This window comes from Etheostoma cragini, chromosome 12 (assembly GCF_013103735.1).
Source record: "Etheostoma cragini isolate CJK2018 chromosome 12, CSU_Ecrag_1.0, whole genome shotgun sequence".
Classification (NCBI taxonomy): Eukaryota; Metazoa; Chordata; class Actinopteri; order Perciformes; family Percidae; genus Etheostoma; species Etheostoma cragini.
The window spans coordinates 18,784,672-18,805,665 of record NC_048418.1 but is presented as its reverse complement, the minus strand read 5'-3'; the positions used below and the strand labels follow the sequence as shown (position 1 = coordinate 18,805,665).

Genomic DNA, 20,994 nt, shown 5'->3' with positions numbered 1-20,994 from the left:
AACAAAGGAGTATACAATATAAATTATTATTATAAAAGTAATGCTCAGGCTGCATAGCCCCTTGAATTTGCAAATTTACACAGTTTTTTAGATAACAGAAAATTAATACTGTCTATTGATCTTTTCTAATCTTTCTGTTGCTGTTTGTTAGCTTACACATATAGTATGTGTTAAGACAGCTGCATTTATTGGTCTGATTTATACTAGATTGGTCTGATGTATACTAGATTATTTTGCGTTTACATTTACACAACAATACATGATTTTATTCTATAAAGTAGCGTGCCTTTTCTAACATCTGGGCAGATGAAAATTAGAAGGCTTCTGTTTTTACTCTGGATCATTTACCGTTCTGGTACAGTACAGTTACAATGGCCTACAGTTTTCTAACAAAGAGAATTGACACTGTCAAATAAACTAAAATAAAATGAAAAAGAAATGCGAAAAAGCTTTACATAGGCTACACTTCATATCTCTTAACTCCCACATTTGTTGCACTTTTCTTTCTTAAAGGTGCTCTAAGCGATGTCACGCATTTTTTAGACTACAACAGTTTTTGTCACACACAAAACAAAACGCTGTCTCTGTAGACAGCCCAGGCTCCACAAACGGCAACAAAAACTATCTGCGCAAACACCATGAAGCATGATCCAGCAGCCGGTTTTGTTTGAAAATACTTTGAATGTCAACAAAAAGTAGTCACCTAACATAGAGCATAATGTTTAGACACATGAAATGACAGAGCGGACATTTATGACCTTAATAAACTGTCCCACTTTCTGTAATGTATGTCTACTGTTCTTTCCTCGCTACCTGCAGTTGACCGAGACTGGTAGTGAGCAAGGAGAGGAGAGGAGAGGAGAGGAGAGGAGAGGAGAGGAGAGGAGAGGAGAGGAGTGGAGAGGAGAGGGAGGAGAGGGAGAAGAAAGGAGAGGAGAGGAGAGGAAAGGAAAGGAAAGGAAAGGAGACGTGCGGGGGAGAATACAAATGGAATGCAGCCGTAGTCGAGGCTCCCTTTCACCACCAGTATTTGTAATTATTTCATCTGTGCTGTGTCTCAGTTATTTAGTTTCCCCTGGAATAGCAACAGTTTGTGGATTAATCGTCGGGGTGGGTAAATACCGTTAATAAGAAGGCTACAACATGAGTGTCGAGGCGTACGGGCCGAGCTCGCAGACTCTAACGTTCCTCGACACCGAGGAAGCCGAGCTGCTGGGAGCGGACACCCAGGGCTCCGAGTACGACTTTACCGACTTTACCCTGCCGAGCCAGACCCAGACCCAATGCCAAACCCAGAGTCAGCTAGATAACCAGGTGCGTTTGGTTATTCGTGGCGGCTCGGTGTCAAAATGTGTATTCTCACATGTTGAAAAAATGTGAAATAGCTAACGTTAGCTAACAACATCGCTGGCTACCTCCGGTTGACGCCTTCCATCTGTTACCATGCTGTTTATCCTGCTAATTATGCCAGCTACCTAGCTAGCTAGCTTGCACAGTTAGCTAGCTAACTAGCAAGCTGATAGCTAGCATTTCAGTGCAAGACTTTATTGCCATACAAAACAAAGGAGCTTCAAATGCCCATATTTATACTTAATAATTCGTATATGTTTTAGATAGTTATCCACTGACAACATTAATCACAGTGATACAATTAGTTGGAGACTAGTGTGCCAGTGTGGTATTGCTGTAAACAAACCGTTTGTTGATGTGACAGACAAGCAAGATTGTGGAAGCGAAATATATGACCAAATTAGGCTTTATTTTTATTTTTTATCTCGTTGGCTGTCCAGGTTCTGCACTATTTGCAGATATTTTGTCGATCTATGATCCCTCATTTTTAATTTCCCACATACTGTTGACATTAAGTTTCAGTTCATAGTTAAGATTCTATACATCTGTATCCTCAGGTTAATGGCCCTGATAGCATGCTACAGAATGGAGATGACTCTTTGGTAAAAGCCAGTCAGCTGCTGGCAGAGTTGAACTTTGAGGAGGATGAGGAGGACACCTACTACACCAAGGATCTCCCTGTACATGCATGCAGGTTAGGGACCACACTACCATGACTGGTGCCACGACTGTGTCAACAGAGGGAGAATAATCACTTGTTAATTTTATTTCATTTTCTGTTTATTTATTTATTTTGCACATTCAGCCCAGTAGAACTGCAGTGGGAATCTCAGTGGCCGTTTGTTCTTGACCACAATGTCTGAAATGTAAATCTAAATTTGCAGTATAGGCAATGCAAAAGTAAAAAAAAATAATAGAGGGTTTTTACTACGCGTCATCAGACAAGACGTCGCCATATTGAAAGTACTCCGCATCACAACAAAACACAGGCATTTAAGTAGATCCCTAACGTCGTCAAGGAAAATGGTTGTTATTGCCGTGTTTTAGGTTGTACCAATAGGTCAGACCGAGGAAACACATTTGAAATATTATCAACTTCCAAAAGTTATTTAAAACCAGGGAGAGGAATTGGAGGAAAGGAGGCGCTTGTGGTTGGCAAAGCTTAAACTCACTCAGGTAGTGTAGATAGCAACCTGGGGCTCTTTAAAATGAAAAAAAAAAAATGATTGAGTCACTTGGCTACACCTTGAGTATCGCAATGATGTCATACGGTTAAGGTTAGGTGGATTAAACCATTTTTGCATTACTTACTTTGGCCTTCACAACACAACAGCCGTTATGGACTTGGTACTGCGTCTCCCTCACTCATCCACACACCATGTGGGCCTCTAAACCTTTGTAGGATTTAAGGTCTGCAGCTGTGTATAGGCTCGGCGAGAAAAGCAGGTAGTTGGCTAGCTGTATTGGGATATGCAAGAAGAGAGAGCCAAATCGTAGGGATCTGCACCGCCATTAAAGTATTATTTCTTGAAATATTGCGTATTTTCTTGTGGTCCAAGTCCTTCCCAATGTGCACAATACTCCACTGAACTCCGTTCAGTTGTTTACACCGAGTGCCACCAATATGTCCACGCATCCAGGTTACTGTCCAGAACGTGACGTCGGTGAAAACGCTCTATACCCATGCAGCTAGATCTGTTACTGTTTTACTGTTTGGCTGTGGTAAAACTCACACTTTGTATATTGTTGATCAAGGGGCATATCAATTAAAATTAGAATATTACATGGATACATATTTTCCTGGAATGAAAGGAGGAGTTTTCAAAAACACTGTTTTCTGAATAGTTCATATTGACATTATAGACCAACTGATATTTATTTTTTATATATTAAAGTCGATCCCAGTATTGATAATTGAGCGTTAAAAAAAATCAGATTTAAATCATTTTTTGGCATATGTTGATTTTCTTTACAAAACCCTAACATACAATGTTTTTCATAAGGTTCCCCTAGAATATAATAATTTTTTACAATTGCGACAAATAATCGCATTAAATCTAATTACATTAGACACATATAGAATGATGACACTAATTCAACACATACTGCGTCTTTGGCATTTCGGTACTTCATTTTTTTCTCATTTTTCATCAGTGATACGAATATATTTGCAATGAGTTAATAATAATCAAACATAGTCCGGCTAATTTATTGCTCAGGCTTTAATTTACATGTTTAATAAATATGCAACATTTTCCAAATCTATCACTTCAGCTACTGTAAGTCACTTTCTCAAAAATTTAGAATTTATCATAAGTTATGTGCTTATTTTCATGTTTTGATCTCTGAAAGACATACTAGATTTGAAAGAAGCCCATGCTCTTAACCTCAATGTTTTGTGGTTCTTTTTTTAATTTTGACTTACTTTTATTTTAGTTACTGTGGCATTCATGATCCAGCCTGTGTGGTCTACTGCAACACCAGCAAGAAGTGGTTTTGTAATGGCCGTGGAAACACATCCGGCAGGTAAGATACAGTGATCTAATCAGTTTTTGTTGAGCTTCCCGGTTGGCTAAATGAACTCGGAAAAGGTCATTTTACAGCTACAATATAGTCATATCAAGTGCACAATACACAGAAGCTGTAACAATGTGTCCATGTTGTGTTTAAATTCCTTGGTCATAAATGGTTAGTTAGTGTTTGGGTATGAATTTAAAAACAAAATTAAAAAGGATTTTGAGGTGTACTGACTTTGAAGGGCCACGTAGGCTCTTATTCAAGGAAGTTATCCGAAGCAAATAAATATTTGTAAATCCTAAAATAGTTTCTTTACTAGTTTCCTTTTTAAATCATTGTAAAAAAAAACAAAAAGCATCGGCAAGATACTATTTGTTTTCAGGAATCTGAGAACGGGCAGGACAATTGTCTGATCTTGTAGGCTTGTATCGTGTGAATACGCTGACAGTGATCTAGTCATTACTTAGAATTTTGCATTGGGACGATTAATTTTTTGATTAGCGATTATTTTCCCATTTCTCAATTATTAACAATTTACACTAAACAAATTTCAATAAGTTTCAAATCTCTACTAAACTTGTTTAATGCTGCACTGTTCAGGTAAAAATACTTTTTAGTTCAACCTGAAGCCAGATGTAGGCTATCCATCCAACAACAAAATAAAGTCACTTTCAGGAAGAATAGAAAAATAAAAACTTAAAGTTAACAGAGCAAGTCCAAAAAGAGTAGGCTAGCCTGTATTTGCTTTTTTACCGGTAGGTAAAATAATGAAAAGCCTAAGCTCTTGTTTTCTCCCTTTAAATCTTACAGTACAAAACACAATTTTAGCAACATTTGAAATCAGATGTATCAAATAAATCCCACATGAGGCAAGTTGCAGAGTGCCTAATATAACTCTGTCTGTAATCAATATGGGTCACTCATGATGTTGGTCAACCAAAAAAATAACACTGCCGACTGACAACGTTTGATAATGCTAATGTTAAGTCATAGCAAACCCAATTAGGCTAAAAAGTAATGAATAAAAAACACAAGTACTTGATGAAGGGCCTGGCCCGAGGATATTGGCGGGCCATATCGTTGGTTTTATTAAGAGTAAAATACTCCCACACTTTAGAAGACCATGTGCAAGCCTGTTTCTCAATGTGTTGTTGAACTTGCGAGGAATCCATACTTGCGCTGTTGCTGGAGGCTGCTGGTTATTTTAGATTTATATGCGTGACGCAAATTATATCTTGACGCATTTACGTAATTTCTCCTAAGGACATCTTTGAGATACCTTGCTGTATTCTTGTGCAGTCATGTTTTATTTGAGTCTGAATAAAAGGCCTATAAGTAAGGACATATCAATAGTGTACAATACACCCTCCCACCAAGGGTATTTAGTCTTTTGTTTTCCCTCCTTCTGGTGCAATAATTGACATTCTCTTCTCTTTTAGCCACATTGTAAACCACCTGGTGAGAGCAAAGTCCAAGGAGGTGACCCTACATAAAGATGGCCCTCTGGGGGAAACGGTACTGGAGTGTTACAACTGTGGCTGTCGTAATGTCTTCCTTCTGGGCTTTATCCCTGCCAAAGCTGACTCAGTGGTGGTGTTACTATGCCGGTAGGGGGTCTTTTTATGTAGCTGAGTGTGTACCTGACCTTTTCTGCTGATGGGGGAAAATCAAAGAAAATACAGAATTTCACAGGTATTGTTTGACATTTGTGTTGTGGTTGTAACACAGGCAGCCATGTGCCAGCCAGAGCAGTCTGAAGGACATCAACTGGGACAGCTCCCAGTGGCAGCCTCTCATCCAGGACCGCTGCTTCCTGTCCTGGCTGGTGAAAATTCCTTCAGAGCAGGAGCAGCTCAGGGCTCGTCAGATAACTGCCCAGCAGATCAACAAGCTGGAGGAACTCTGGAAGGTATTTCAAAGCAACTAGGCACATGCCTGCCATTGTACCATGTTAATATTCTAAACTTGCATAATTTGAATTTGAGCACCTGTTGGGCTTATCTATACAGTTAACCAGATACAGTCAGTTGGGTGTGATGCAAATAACTTTGCTGCCTGTTTGCTGAGCTACTATTTTCTGTTTCACAGTTTCACTGCCCCTTTCTTGCCTGTGTTTCTGTTTGATACTTCCTGTTGTTTACAGTCACACATATCTAACCGTTTTTGTATATTTCTTTTCTGTGTACTCTTCGGCCTTATTTACAGCAGACACGTTCTATTTGTCATAGTAGTAAAAGCACAAGTGTTACTGATAACATTAACGATGGCTCCGTTCTTAAAAATTATCCCAGTAGTCTGTTACAGTGAGCCAGTATGCACAATACCAGGACCCTGAAGCAACTAAATGGAATTTAGCCACCATTCATTATTATTTACACCTGTGCTTTTTGCTATCGTGGCATGTCAAAATGTCTGCTGTGAAAAGGGCTTGAATATCTCCGAGTTGGGATTTAGGAGATTTGAGCATTTTGATATAAAACACAAAATAAAATAATTTGCTGTGTGTGTGTGTGCTTGTGCGTGTGTGTGCGCGCCTTCTGACAGGAAAATCCCACTGCGACCCTGGAGGACCTGGAGAAGCCTGGTGTGGATGAGGAGCCCCAGCATGTGCTGCTCCGCTATGAGGATGCCTACCAGTACCAGAACATTTTCGGCCCTCTCGTCAAGCTGGAGGCTGACTACGATAAGAAACTTAAAGAGTCTCAGGTAAAAACAGTTTTAGAAAATTGTAAATGAAAAAAAAGGATCCTGCGTATGTTGTAACAGACAAGATTGTCAAAATAGTCAATGAGTAATTTACGTTTAAACAAATGATGCCTTAAAAAACAAACTGATTTAGTGTATTCTCTATTGCTGGAGTTAAAGGATATGATGCTTACAGTCATTTATAATTTTTGTAGTACTACCTAGAGGCGTGGTGAATTACTGTGTTTCAGTCCATTTGCACTTTTCTCCACTGGGGATTTTCACCCAAAAACTGTACACTTTTTGTCGTCATAATTTTGAAGTTGTTTGCTGCCATTAAAGTATGAGAAACACATTTTAATATTGCTTGCTTACTACAGACTCAAGACAACATTACTGTCAGATGGGACTTGGGCCTGAATAAAAAGAGGATTGCATATTTCACTCTTCCCAAGACAGACTCTGGTATGTATTTTGAGTTTTGCTTCAAGTTTTTCATTGTTATCATCATCATCATCATCATGCTTTGGTATGAGTGATATTTTATTCTGACAACCCTCTAAGAAAAGTGACAAACACCTGTTGTCGTTCCAATGTCATTTAAACATTTGTATGTGTGTGTAATCTTTATTTATTTATTTATTTATTTAGCATTGCCTATGCTCTATGCTGTGGTCTGTGCCTGATGGAGTTATTTTTTTTGTTGTCCACCTCTTCTGCTGTTCTGTAGATATGCGACTGATGCAGGGAGATGAAATTTGCCTGAGGTACAAAGGAGACCTGGCCCCTCCATGGAAAGGCATTGGACATGTCATCAAAGTCCCTGATAGTATCCTTATGACTGTTATAATAGACATACAAAGTTTAGCCACATTATCTGAAATTCACACACTTTTGCCAAGCTGTGTCACAGACAGGGAGGCCTCTTTGTTTAGTTGAGCTAAAATTTACTTAAATGTGCTTCACTTAAACGTGCTATCAGTCAAATGAGTTTTTAGTAGCATCCAGTGGCAGCTGTAGGAAACTACATCAACACCTGCAAACTTGTCTTTCTCACAGTGTGCAGTCAGCAATTGTTGGTGTGTATACCCAACAGTTCTAAACGTTATTCTGAAAAGTATCAGTAACTCCACCATACTTATCACATATGTTGTTCAACAATTATAATGTCAACTCTCCATGTTGCATCTATGTTGAAGATTTTTGCCCAATTCCTAGCTCCCCACCCAGCAAATGCTGTAAATAAAATCATGATTAAATACAGCCAATTAGACGTACCTATATGATGATAACTGCAGTATATGTTCAAAGGTTCTACGGTTTCATTGACTTCCTGTACCAGACTATGGAGATGAGATTGCCATAGAGCTAAGGAGCAGTGCCGGGGCTCCAGTGGAGATCCCCCACAATTTTCAGGTCGACTTTGTGTGGAAGTCCACTTCCTTTGACAGGTATTCACAGGGAAAGTCACACATTGTTGTCTCTATCTTGTGATATGTGTATGTGCAAGGCCTAAACCCAATTTTAAATATCAGTCAGTCTTTTCTTTAGTTGACAAATGTATCCTTTCATCTCTGGGGGTCGGTCGGTTATTTTGGTAAAGTTTGAGCCATGCACTTCAAGATATTCCAGCTTTAAACTGAGAGGCTACAGATTCATTTCCTGTTTAAGATAATGTATATTTTGCAAATCTGAAGCTTTTCAATTTGCAATGAATGACTTTGCTCTGTATTAAGTGTAATATTTTACACCATGTTAAATAACATTTTCATGAAAAGTAAATTAATTAGGGCTGTCAGCATTAACACATTAATTGCAATGAAATTAAAGACGGAACATAATGCGTTATAATTGTGTTCATCACATTAATCACTAGCACCAAATATTCTTTATTTTACACAGTCACTGATGCTTTTACCAAATAAACTTTGCTGTGAAGAATCGCTACGCTATGGAATCATTGGCTGCTACTATTTTGACCCTTTGAGGCATCTTAACTTGTTGTCAAGCTGCCAAAGACACTTCCTAGCTCTTGCTGCAGCGGTGAAGATGAACAACACCGTTCTAAACTGCGCATTTACTTAAAAAAACTCCCTGACGGCTCCATCAACGAGTCAAAAGCAATATGCACCTTGTGTGATATGAAACTAAAATATCACTGAAGCACTTTAACCTTAAGCTACCATCTATGAGCTAAGCATGCAGCTAGTACAGCTAATGAAGTTGATCCTAGTGGACTCAGGCAAAGCACTATTCGGGAGAGTGCAAGTCACCACAGACCTGTGGATGAAACCAAATTGAAAAAATTAACTGAAGCGCTTGAGTGGGTGGGTTACTAACTGCAGACCATCTTGACATCTTGTACATGCTGTATAAGTTCATTTCTCATTTTTAAAAAGCAAGCTCTATTTCTCAAGACATTTACTCGTCTCGTTGCATATTTTTTGATATGGAATATTAATATAAATCTAAAAGTCAAGTTAGTAAAGTAACTTTCTTTGTATTCATTTAATTCCCAATCAAGATACACTGTGAACGTTGATAGGGAATCAAATGTATTCAGAATGATAATACAGACCTAAAACTGTTATGAAATGCAAAATAATTGGATTTTAATCATGTGATAAAACATGCGATTAACTACTGAAATTCGGCTATGAAGAAACAATTAATCGTTTGACATGAATAAATTAATGTTGTCATTGAAACTGCTCATCAGTGGAATCATTTGGGGCAGTTGATTTTGGCAAATGTTTTCCACTAAATGTTTTTTTTTTTTTTTTTTTTTTTTTAGATTCACAACTTTATCTTGATATTCCTGTCTTCATTATCCAGGATGCAGAGTTCCCTTAAGACGTTTGCCGTGGATGAGACTTCAGTGTCGGGTTACATCTACCACAAACTGCTGGGACATGAAGTAGAGGATGTGGTCATCAAGTGCCAGCTCCCCAAACGCTTCACCGCTCAAGGCCTTCCTGATCTTAACCACTCACAGGTGAGTTGGAGAAATGGGGTCATGTGATTGACAGACCTTTTTTATTTAAATATATAATCAGAAAAGGTATACCCATCTCAGATCACACAAACAACATGATAAAGATCATACACAGTTTGGATGTGTCACTCCTATCAAAAAATCGGTTTCACACTAACCCCTTGTGGTATCTCGGTAAAAATCCAAGAGATGTATAACTCTTTTTCATATCACGTACACATAGTGACTGTATGAAGCATTTTAGGGCCCGTGCCCCCAGGGTTCGCACGCTAATAGAATATGGTTTCTTAATGCAGGTGTATGCTGTGAAGACAGTGCTGCAGCGTCCTCTCAGTCTGATCCAGGGTCCTCCGGGCACAGGGAAGACTGTAACCTCTGCCACCATCGTCTACCACCTGGCCAGACAAGGCAACGGGTAAGGCACACACAAAAGTCATGTATTACTTTGTGAGATTTTCCTGGCCATTATAAGGTTTAAGTCCACCACCAGAGACGTTTTGTGCACCACCTAAGCCAAATTAATGGGTTAGGGTTAGTTAATCTAAAAGACTTTTCTCAGATCTAGTGATTGTAGTTGGATTTCTCCAGCAAGTTTTGTATTCAAGCTTTTGAGTGATCTAGCTTTCTCAACGATTTAGACACAGAGTGGTCCAAAATGATATTAAAAAGATACACATAAGTACCACAAAGGAAAACCAACCTACTACAAAGGACCACAGAGACCCTACATTTAACCGAACATCTGTCTTTCAGGATATTCCGTTTTATTAAGTTTTTAAATTGATTGGTATTGTGTTAGTTATAATAAATGTAATGATATCTCGCTTAGCCCATAATGTTCTTAAAGCATGGATTGGCTATGTGTTTTGCTCCTTAAGGCTGTCTTTTTCTTTTTGTCCCTCCAGGCCGGTGCTGGTGTGTTCTCCCAGTAACATTGCCGTCGACCAGCTGACAGAGAAGATCCACCAGACAGGCCTCAAGGTGGTGAGGCTGTGCGCCAAGAGCAGGGAGGCTATCGACTCGCCTGTGTCCTTCCTGGCTCTGCACAACCAGACCCGTAACATGGACAGGTAACGCATAAATGGCTATGATTAATAATCATTTTGTAAGGCATTTCTGTGTGTGGTTAACTGTGGGTACTATTATAATAGCAGACATGCTTATACCTGTATACACACAATCTAGTCTAGTCTAGAAAAGGTAAATTGAAAAAAAAGGTAATTGTCCCAATTATAGTTAATAACTTAAATAGGAGAATGTTGCTATGCAGCAGCATTTCTGACAAGTTGTGTTAGTGCAACGTTGGCTTGTTTTGGGGCATTTATTGTGTAGCAGCATCTGGAAGTCCAGGATGTGCAAATATGATTAGTATTGGCCAGAAATAATTCCAGACCCCTCAGTAATACAGCCTGTTACAGATGTACTGTGAGTCTCTGCTCAAAAGTCCACCATTGATCTCTCACTGTATGGAAATGGTTGATACCTGCAGTATGCCAGAACTTCAGAAGCTCCAACAGCTGAAGGACGAGACTGGAGAGCTGTCCTCCTCAGACGAGAAGCGCTACAGAGCTCTGAGACGTACCGCTGAGAGGGAGCTGCTTATGGTATAAACACTGGTCTTACTGAACTCAAAGTGCTGCTACATATTTGTTTTTTAACAGTTATTTTTCAAGTGCCTACTGGTTTTTATGTGTTTCTGGGGTTTGTAAAAATGAATTCAAAAGTAAAAGCGGTAGCAACGTTTTGCAACAAGTCATGTTTCACTGTTCATAAACTTGTCTGCTTCATTCTTTTTGTTTGTTTCTCAGAATGCCGATGTAATCTGCTCTACTTGCGTTGGGGCGGGGGATCCTCGCCTGGCCAAGATGCAGTTCCGCTCAATCCTGATTGATGAGAGCACCCAGGCCACCGAACCAGAGTGCATGGTGCCTGTCGTCCTGGGGGCAAAACAGGTAGGAGCTTCATGAGTGAAAGTGTGTCTGGATAGGGTTTGGCATCATCAATCTGCTTAAACTGTTCTTGTTCCCCAGTATTGGGGTCTACGATGTCCACAGTCATTTATTTTGTCTTGATGTCATGTTCCATAGTTGATTCTGGTGGGTGACCACTGCCAGCTAGGCCCTGTGGTGATGTGTAAGAAGGCAGCTAAAGCAGGTTTGTCACAGTCTCTGTTTGAGCGTCTTGTCGTTTTGGGGATCCGGCCAATTCGCCTTCAAGTTCAGTATCGCATGCACCCGGCCCTCAGCGCCTTCCCCTCCAACATCTTCTATGAGGGCTCTCTGCAGAATGGAGTCACTGCCGGTAAGATGCAAAGAAACTTTCAGCTGCTTATTTAATTTACTTTCCCTTTATACCCACTTAAGCTGCCTTCTAAATATCCTCCCTAAATGCTCATCAATAACATGACGCTGCTTTCTTACATTATTCCAATTTAGTCCTTGTGTACTTCAGTCAGCCACACTTGTCCTGACTCTTATTTGTTTGTCATCCAAAGCGGACCGTGTGAAGAAAGGCTTTGACTTCCAGTGGCCACAGCCCGACAAGCCCATGTTCTTTTATGTCACCCAAGGCCAAGAGGAAATTGCCAGCTCTGGAACTTCCTATCTCAACAGGTTTCAACTTTCTTAATCATTATGTTGAACTGATTTTCATTTATCGGTCAGTCATTGTTATCTTAATTACTATACTGTATGTGAAAAGAGCAAATGTTTTCTTAACATTTTGCAGTTCTCTTCTAACTCAGCATCTATTCCTGAGTTATGTCAACCTAGGGCTGCACAATTAATTGAATTTTAATCATGATCACGATTTTGGCTTCCCACGATCAAATTTGGAGGAATGTTGCATAATATGGATGTTACAGCACTTATAAACAGCGTATGTTACAGTAAAATTTGTTTTGGTTAAAATCAAAAAATAATTGTGATTATTAATTGTGATCTCAATATTGATCAAAATAATCGTGATTATCATTTTGGCCATAATCGTGCAGCCCTACGTCAACCTTTGGCTCATGCATGTGTCCATAGTTAGTTTCTGTGCCATGTCAGTTTATATAAAATGTTCTTGTCATTTATTTATTGATTTCCCTTCCTGTCTATGCAGGACTGAGGCAGCCAATGTAGAGAAAATAACCACAAGATTGCTAAAGGCTGGAGCAAAACCCGATCAGATTGGAATCATTACGCCCTACGAGGGACAGAGGTCCTACCTGGTCCAGTACATGCAGTTCAGTGGCTCCCTTCATACCAAACTCTACCAGGTATGGTTATAAATATATATTTGCACTTTAAATGTTGTATTGTGCCAGGTTGGAACAGTTGGAAGAGCGGGCGCACATGTGTATTCCTTGACGCAGCGGCTGCGAGTTCAACTCCGACCTGCAGCCCTTTGCTGCATGTCGTTCCCCCTGTCTCTCTCCCCTTTCATGTTTTCACGTGTTCTGTGAAAACAAAGGCCTAAAATATATATTTTTTATATTGTCAATAAGAAATTTTAATACAATTTCAGTTTCTCATTCTTAGCCAGTGCTGACCGTCACTTTCAGTGGTTCAAATGGAAAGCCGCCAGATGCTGGTCATCAGTGTTTGCTAATTTACGTTAATTCTGTAAGTAACCACATGACAGGCCAGTATTAAAGTTGTTTGTTGGGTTTGTGTGCTCTCTACAAGACGGTGATTGTAGAAGAACAGCATTCACTCTGCAAAACGACTGAAACTGGAGTGTTTCTGTAGCTCCAACAGCTCCAACAAAGGGTTACATCTTCTCTCAAGACTATAGCATCACACCAATTTCTAGAGTCGCTTTCTCCCAGTTAAACCTTCATTCCTATCATATCAATAGTTTATTTTATTAACTGAATAGTTTTAAAGGAGGACCTTTAGTATGTAGATCAGGTTGCTGGTGGAAAAAAAGTGTGTAGCATTATTTCAGTGTGCCAGATAAATATTTAATCAGCATTGCATATATTCTGCTGCTGTGTAAATGGATGTATCTGGTATTAGATGTATCCAACTTATTATCAATAGATATAGAATGTCAAAGGACTCAAATTGGAATCTGGCCCAAACAAACTCAGCTAATGTTAAGTTTAAACTAAGATTAGGTTAAAATGGCTCCAAAACAGGGGCGGCCTATAGCTCACCGAGTAAGTGCGCTCGCCCTATGTTGGCTGAGTCCTGCAGCGGCCCAGGTTTGAATTCAGCCTGCGGCCCTTTGCTGTGCGTCATCCCCCCATCTCTCTCTCTCTCCCTTTCACATAACTGTCCACTGTCTCTATCTAATAAAGGGAAAAGACCCTGAAAAAATAATCTTAAAAAAAAAAAAAGGCTCCAAAACATGGTTTGTAGCCATTTGCATTTAACAATATCACGTTTGCAAGGAAAGCATTAGTTTAAGTAAATATATTATCCTAAAAATCATTCTGTTTTTCCCCCCACTAATTTTTCTTTTTTCTTTCTGCAGGAGGTGGAAATAGCCAGTGTGGATGCCTTTCAAGGCAGAGAGAAGGACTTCATCATCCTGTCCTGTGTGAGGGCCAATGAGCACCAGGGCATCGGCTTCCTCAATGATCCCAGACGTCTCAATGTGGCACTCACTAGGGCCAGGTAAAAATAAACAAAGTAAAACAACATCCGTTTGCAGAAGCCCCAGAGGGCCCCTCTGTATAATTTCCTAAATGTGTTTATACTCTTTGCATTGTTTGCATATTGAATGTTGTAGTTTAGTCTTGATTTCAGGTTTTCCTAAGTATTTTGATACGTTGATGTCCTCTGTTATTACTACGCATTCCTTAACTATAACTTTTAATCCTTAAAGGTAAAGCCCGGTCGACTCCAACATGTAGCTCTGTTTGTAAATTTGAAGCGTTGTCAGTAGAGAGAAAAACAAAAACAGTCTGTGCTGCCTACACCGAGTTATCCTCCTGCTGGAGTTAGCACCCAACAGGCTCAAACTGGGCAAGTTTAAAAAAAAAAATGTTTAACCTCTTAACATGTTCAAAATGTCATTAACAGTGCCTACCCATGTGCAGGGATTCCTTCCGAGTGAACGTAGTGAACTTGACTGCTGTAGATGTGAAAGAAATGCATGAAAGTTGTTCTAATTCAGCTCCATTTAGTTCCTGTGTTGATACTGCAAGGAGTGCTTTGGAACCGTCTACAAACTACATCACTCAAAAGAGACACAAACATACTTTCAAAAATAAGCATTTGCTTATTTTTTAAACAGTAAGGGCTGTAGCAGGAGACAAGTTATGATTGAGGTAAGTTTGGAGACACTACCTTTTTTAATAATTATATTGATAGCCTACATATTTTCCTTTTATCTCTTTAGTTGTTTGTAGACGGTTCCTAACTGCCTCTCAACACCAGAACTAAACGCCGCTGAATTAGCACAACTTTCACGCATTTCTTTCACATCTACTGCAGTCAGATTTATTGTGTTCACTTGGAAGGAATCACTTCACATGGGTAGGCACGTTTAATGACATTTTTAACATTTTAAGAGGATAAAAACACATTTGAAACTTGCCCTGTTTAGGCCTGTTGGGTGCTAACTCTAACAGGAGGATAACTCGGTGTAGGCAGCATCCCATTGGTTTCATTTTTCTCTCTACTGACAGCACTCCAAATTTCCAAACAACAGAGCTACGTGTTGAAAATTCTCCTTTTAAGTTATCTTCTGCTGATGTCATGTAGGTATGGTGTGATTATTGTGGGAAACCCCAAGGCCCTGTCCAAGCAGCCTCTGTGGAACCACCTGTTGAATTACTACAAGGAGCAAAAGGTTCTGGTTGAAGGCCCTCTTAACAACCTGAGGGAGAGCCTCATGCAATTCAGCAAGCCCCGCAAGCTTGTCAACACCATCAACCCTGTGAGTTGTGGTTGTGTGTGTGTGTGTTTCTGCGTGTTTAACGGGCTATGAATATTTTGCAATTCAAAATTTACTCATGCACTTAGCAAGTAGTTTAAAGAATACAGGGTAAAAAATCACTGTACATCAAAAACAAAAAGATACGGCATGCCTTCAAAACACTGAAAATAATGTTGCTTGTTGTTGTTATTTTGCAGGGTGGTCGATTCATGAGCACAGCCATGTATGATGCCAGGGAGGCCCTCATTCCTGGATCTGTTTATGACCGCAGCAGCAACGGTGAGACATTTTCAACAACACACTGATATTTCAAATCTTACACAATTTCTTACTAAAACCCGCTCTCTACCGTATCTTTTTTGGTAGTTCATGTCAAACAGGTTGAATTTGCTTACTAAAGCATCTCAAACACAAAAACAAATGCCCTCTGTACGGATGTCTGTGACAAGACTAGTTCTGCACAACACCAAATAATGTAAAATTAACCTTTACTTCTTTCCTTTACAGGACGTTCGTCCAATATGTATTTCCAGACCCATGACCAGATCGGTATGATTGGAACAGGCTCCAGCCCGATGACTTCCCTGAACATCCCCATCCCCTTCAACCTTGTGATACCCCCCATCCCTCCACCTGGGTACATGGGGCAGGTCAATGGACCCTCAGCAGGTGAGTAAGCTCCAGAGTTTCTAAAGGCCCACATGTTGTTCAGTTGAAACTGCTATAACACACACATTTCTCCTCCAGGCCGTGGTGGGGGTATAAAAAGCAAGGCAGGCAGTGGAGGAGGCAGCGGGATGCGAGGAGGGCGTCAAAGAAACCGCGGCAACATGGGGAACCACAGCGGCGGACATGGAGGAGCAGACCGACATGGAGGCCACATGAGTGGCAGCCAGGCCAGCCAGGACCTGGGCTCCCAGCCCTTCTCCCAGGGGCCTTTGACGCAGAGCTACATGAACATGAGCCAGCCGTCTCAAATGAGCCAGCCAGGGCTCTCCCAGCCTGAACTCTCCCAGGTTTGTTCACTCAACTGTCATCCATTGTGAATAAATCCTAATTATAAAGTTGGTTTGTTTCCTTGCAATTAGTGCCCAGTGCCAGAGTTGTTGGCACATAAAGTATATTCCAAATGTTTCCGGGTTTCCGCTTCAAGTAAAGACTTCGTCTTGTCCAAAACCACCTATTTTCTTTTTCGGCCTGAAAAGAAATGAAAGAGTAATTGTTGACTGGCCTCTTTCACTTTTTGTTTGACCCATTACAGGACAGTTACCTAGGAGATGAGTTCAAGTCCCAGATTGATGTGGCTTTGTCCCAGGACTCCACCTACCAGGGGGAACGGGCCTACCAACACAGCGTGACTGGACTGTCCCAGTACTAGACTGTGAGTAATTCCGCTGTGGACTAAAACCTAAGATGACTCATTGACATTAAAGGAATAGTTTGACATTTTGGGAAATTATTCACCTCCTTGCCAAAAGTGAACTGGGTGGGAACATTCATACCGCTATGTGATTTGGCAATTTCTCTTTGTGATAAATAAATGTACTCTATCTGTCTGTGTAGCTTCGCACAAAGACTGGGAACAGAGGCTAGCCTCACTCTCTCCAAAGGTGACAACATCCAGATTTCACTTGTGTGATGAACTAAACTAATTGGCTCTAGCCTAATATTTACCTGGGGTGGGAGTTTCTGGGCACCTTTCAATTCCGATTCAGAGGCCAGCGATATAAAATATACATATAAATCAGAGTTTGTTAGATTTTGACATACTGTGTATTTGTCACACACAAGTTTTAATGTTTTTGTCTCTACTGAGGTTTTTATTGTGTAGTCATTCCATACTTAAGCATTAAACATGCTTATGAAAGTCAGCTCCTGTCATTGTGATCTCAGTCACGGTGGAGAATTGGCTTCTTAGAACATGAAACATGAGGTGGTCAGATGTAATCTGATAAATTCAATGAACAGCCTTGATCTGTTTTGCCTAATTATGTAATGCATGTCTTATTAGATCATGTGTGTATATATACAAAACTTTTTTTGTCTTTTTTCCTTTTTTTCCCTGCACTCCGCCTAAACTCTAAGTAGTTTCCATTATCCTATCCTCTATCAGTCACTCCGTTTTCTGATTTGTACATGTCTGGAGAAAGTAACTTTTTAATAAAAATCAACAAATTAAAAAAAAAAAAAAAATTACATTATTAAGTTAACAGAATCCCGCATCTAATCGTTCTAGAGAGAATCTAAGAATCAATTATTTGTTTCCCACTTCTAATATTTACTATATGGACATGAGAGTGGTATTGATCTTCCTGTCTAACTCTCTGTCAGAAAGACAGTAAGTCATCTTCTAAAAACATGGAATTGTTCCAACCTTTTAAATATTTTCATATGACGAAAAGACTTATGCCCCTTTCCCCAAACAAGTATTAATGTGTATACATATATTTTCTATTTGTCTGACAGGTTGCTGGAAAGGAGCAAGGCCTGTGTGAAGCGAAGTTCAATGGTATTTTAATCTGGGTAATAACAAAAAAGAACAAACATGGATACCCGTTTTCCACTGCTACAACTGAAGCACCACTGTGTGAAAGTAACAGGAGAGAGAGACCGTGAGAAACAACCAATCACAAGAGTGAGAGCAACAATGGGTGTGGAGCTGGACAGGAAGAGAGCAAGGGACGAGCCTGGTAGAGGAGAGAAGGGACTGCTGCTCACACGCGACGACATGGCGAGGGAGAAATCGGTCGTTGTCGAGGCGGGCACAGTCGGGGAGGCGAGACCTTCGACGGATCAAAGAGGATGGAAGGTCCAAACGATTCTGGAGGGGGGAGGGGGGGGGCAACTGTGTCATCTTGTCCTTTGCGTGCCCCTGAACCCTTAGGGATCTCCAGGCAGAATGGTTGGGAATCTTGCTCCAAAAGCTGAGAAAGATGGAGAAAAGGTGTCTCACACAACGCCCTCCAAGGCTATCTCAACAGGACATATTCTGTGACTTGGAGAAACAGAGAGAGAAAAAAAAGGGGGACACAACTCTTAAAGCAGTTGATATGGCAACTTTTTTACACTCAAAGCTTGAACTGAGGCTTTGCATTTGATCACATCTAAGCATCCAGGAGAGAAGAGTTTGAAATCACAGTTTGGCTAACCAAGTGAACTCAACAGTGCTTGTGGTATTGTGCCTCAAGGAGTTTAAATGAAATGGGTGGATTACTTTGCCACAGATCACTTGCTTTTCTTTCTCAGCTTTGAGTTGGAAGGTTTTCTAAATACATGCTGTTTTCATTGAGCTGTTCAGTGATGTAGGCTAGTGTAGTTGGCCCGTCTTTCAAGGCAGGTCTTTCTCAAGGTGGTCTGCAGAGAACAAGTGGTGGAAATAGCTGTTAAAAATATAAACATAAAAGAAAAACATCTTTGTCTGCAGATGTGAGGAGGTGGGCTCCAGAGATCTGACAATTTTGTTTTTGTTTGTGAAAATGTAACTTTAGTAGTGCAAAAGAGTGAAAGTGAAAACCGTGACCAGCTTCTAACTGAATGAAGCAGCTTTCTTTTCTGCTGACCCTGATGCCACTAGAGCGAGCAGACGGGAATCGTCTTGAGCGTATATATAGGTACATGCATCAAATAAGCCAAATCAAGAGGGCAGTTATTTCCAAAGACTCTTCTCCAAAAGTAAAAAAACAAAAAAAACACTGAGATTATGTACAATTAAAGCACCTGATGTTCACAGTAGTGATGTAAGAAATCACTTCTGTAAAACGAAATCATGAGCTTGAGTTTTCATGCCTATGGAGTGTCAAACACGACCGCTCCATACAAAGGCTGGTGAAAGCGTCTGAGGTCCCATCTCAGAGCAAATGTCCTGAAGAGATCATAGATTTCACCATGTTGACTGTGGTGCAAGATATTTTAGCATTTTGGAAAGCCTATTGATAACAAATAGAAAGGTTACGTGTTGTTGGTGCACTGTGAAATTTGGCATAAAAACCTCTATAAATTATAAAGAGAAGAAGACCCAAGTGTAGTGTTGCTGTCTTCCCCTTGTTGTTTTTTTCATTTGTTGTCCTAAAGTCTTTTACTTGTAGAAAAGTAAAATGTTGTGTAACGTAAAGGGCAAACGGCTAGATTTAGTGGTTGACCAAAATGGTTTTTTATAAAATGAGATTTACAATTTAATATGAGACACAAAATTGCTTAACTTAAATTAACATTTATTTTACACTGTTGTGGTCTGTATTATCTGTTTAGTCGGTGTTTATTTATAACTTGCAGCGTAGTTTTGAAAACGTGGCAAATGTCATTTTCCAAACATTCTGTTGTGTAGACGGCCCCTAAAGGTGCTGACCCACTGACCCGATAATTGGCCGTTGGATAGTCTGGCGTGGTCAGCGACTCAGGTCTGTTCGGTGTACTCCGTGCCGTCAACCGTCGGAGGGGCAGGCGGCCTTTGTTTTGGCCGACCTGACATGCTCGGTCGGAAGGCGGGGTCTGCCGGCAGTTGGACTCAAGGGACCAATCTGATTGGTGGAGTACTAACCCGGAAATGACGAGCGGGATGAGCGTGACTAGAGTCTCTCAAAATCTGACAAATTCTTTTTTTACTGACCTTTGTTGAACTGAAATGAAGACGGATTCAGCAACTGCATGACCTGTTTCTTGCTTTAAATGTTTTGAGAAACACGTTTCGGTGAAATATTTTAGTAAAATACGAGATCGTACTCTGAACAAGCTTCCGCGACAGTCTGGCTTTGAAATTCCAGAGAAACCAGGCCCACGTGACCCAATCAGCTGCTGTCGGCATCGCTTCAGTGTGTCCAAGGCCATTTTCTGCCAACAGTCAGCCGTGGGGTTGGTGTGTCAGGGCCTTAAAAGGCTTCTCAGTTACACTCGCCTACCGTCTCAAAACAAACAAATCTGATACATGTTGTACTGGTCAGGAGTAAGCAGTAAGTTAGTTTGTCTAGCTCTGTAAGCTAGCAGAGCTGGTTGAAGGCTTGCTATCATTCAACAGCAGCCACACTTCCAAGCAAGCGGCAACCTGCGTTACTGAAAGAGGAAGCCAATGCGCATCCACTGGCCACTCCAGGCCTGCTCCTAAAGGGAGACAAACTTTATTAAAATAAGGTCCAGGGTGGTCCACCAGAAGGGAATGGACTTTATCTCTCTATAGCAGGATGTATAATAAGAACTGGGTGCGGTACCGCCGCTCAGCCTTCAAGCCAATTTTTCTGGATAAGATCCCAATTACTAACTAGATGCACCTGTTTGTTGACATATTTTAAGTTGAACTTTATACATTCTTATACTTTTCTTTAAAAACAAATATATATAAAATGAATCATACCAAATGACCAACCCATCCCCTGTAGTAGGCTACTCTGTGCATGTCCCTAGAGGGGAACTATTGAGTTGGATGTTTTCCTCTTCTCTATTTTGCTATGAAAATATTAGTTTGGCTTATTGCTATTTAAATGATTGATGTTAGTAGTGATAAAATATGTTCACAAAGATTCTCCTGTTGATGATCTCGGAAATTAAAGTTTTCTTCTTTTTGGCTATTTCAACTTGACTTC

At 40.3% G+C, this 20,994-nt stretch overlaps 1 protein-coding gene across 1 annotated transcript; it reads left to right on the top strand.

The window, feature by feature from the left end:
• The first annotated feature begins 953 nt into the window (after positions 1 to 953).
• Positions 954 to 20,985, top strand: upf1 (UPF1 RNA helicase and ATPase). Its single transcript, XM_034886785.1, has 24 exons — positions 954 to 1,314; positions 1,908 to 2,044; positions 3,787 to 3,876; positions 5,307 to 5,474; positions 5,596 to 5,776; positions 6,412 to 6,573; positions 6,933 to 7,017; positions 7,283 to 7,381; positions 7,895 to 8,003; positions 9,388 to 9,547; positions 9,844 to 9,962; positions 10,453 to 10,617; positions 11,037 to 11,151; positions 11,356 to 11,499; positions 11,635 to 11,848; positions 12,042 to 12,159; positions 12,653 to 12,809; positions 14,012 to 14,154; positions 15,247 to 15,421; positions 15,619 to 15,700; positions 15,929 to 16,090; positions 16,169 to 16,437; positions 16,683 to 16,802; positions 17,888 to 20,985. The coding sequence occupies exons 1-23, from the start codon at positions 1,144 to 1,146 to the stop codon at positions 16,797 to 16,799; spliced, it is 3,342 nt and encodes a 1,113-aa protein (XP_034742676.1). The 5' UTR covers positions 954 to 1,143; the 3' UTR covers positions 16,800 to 16,802; positions 17,888 to 20,985.
• Positions 20,986 to 20,994: the final 9 nt, after the last annotated feature.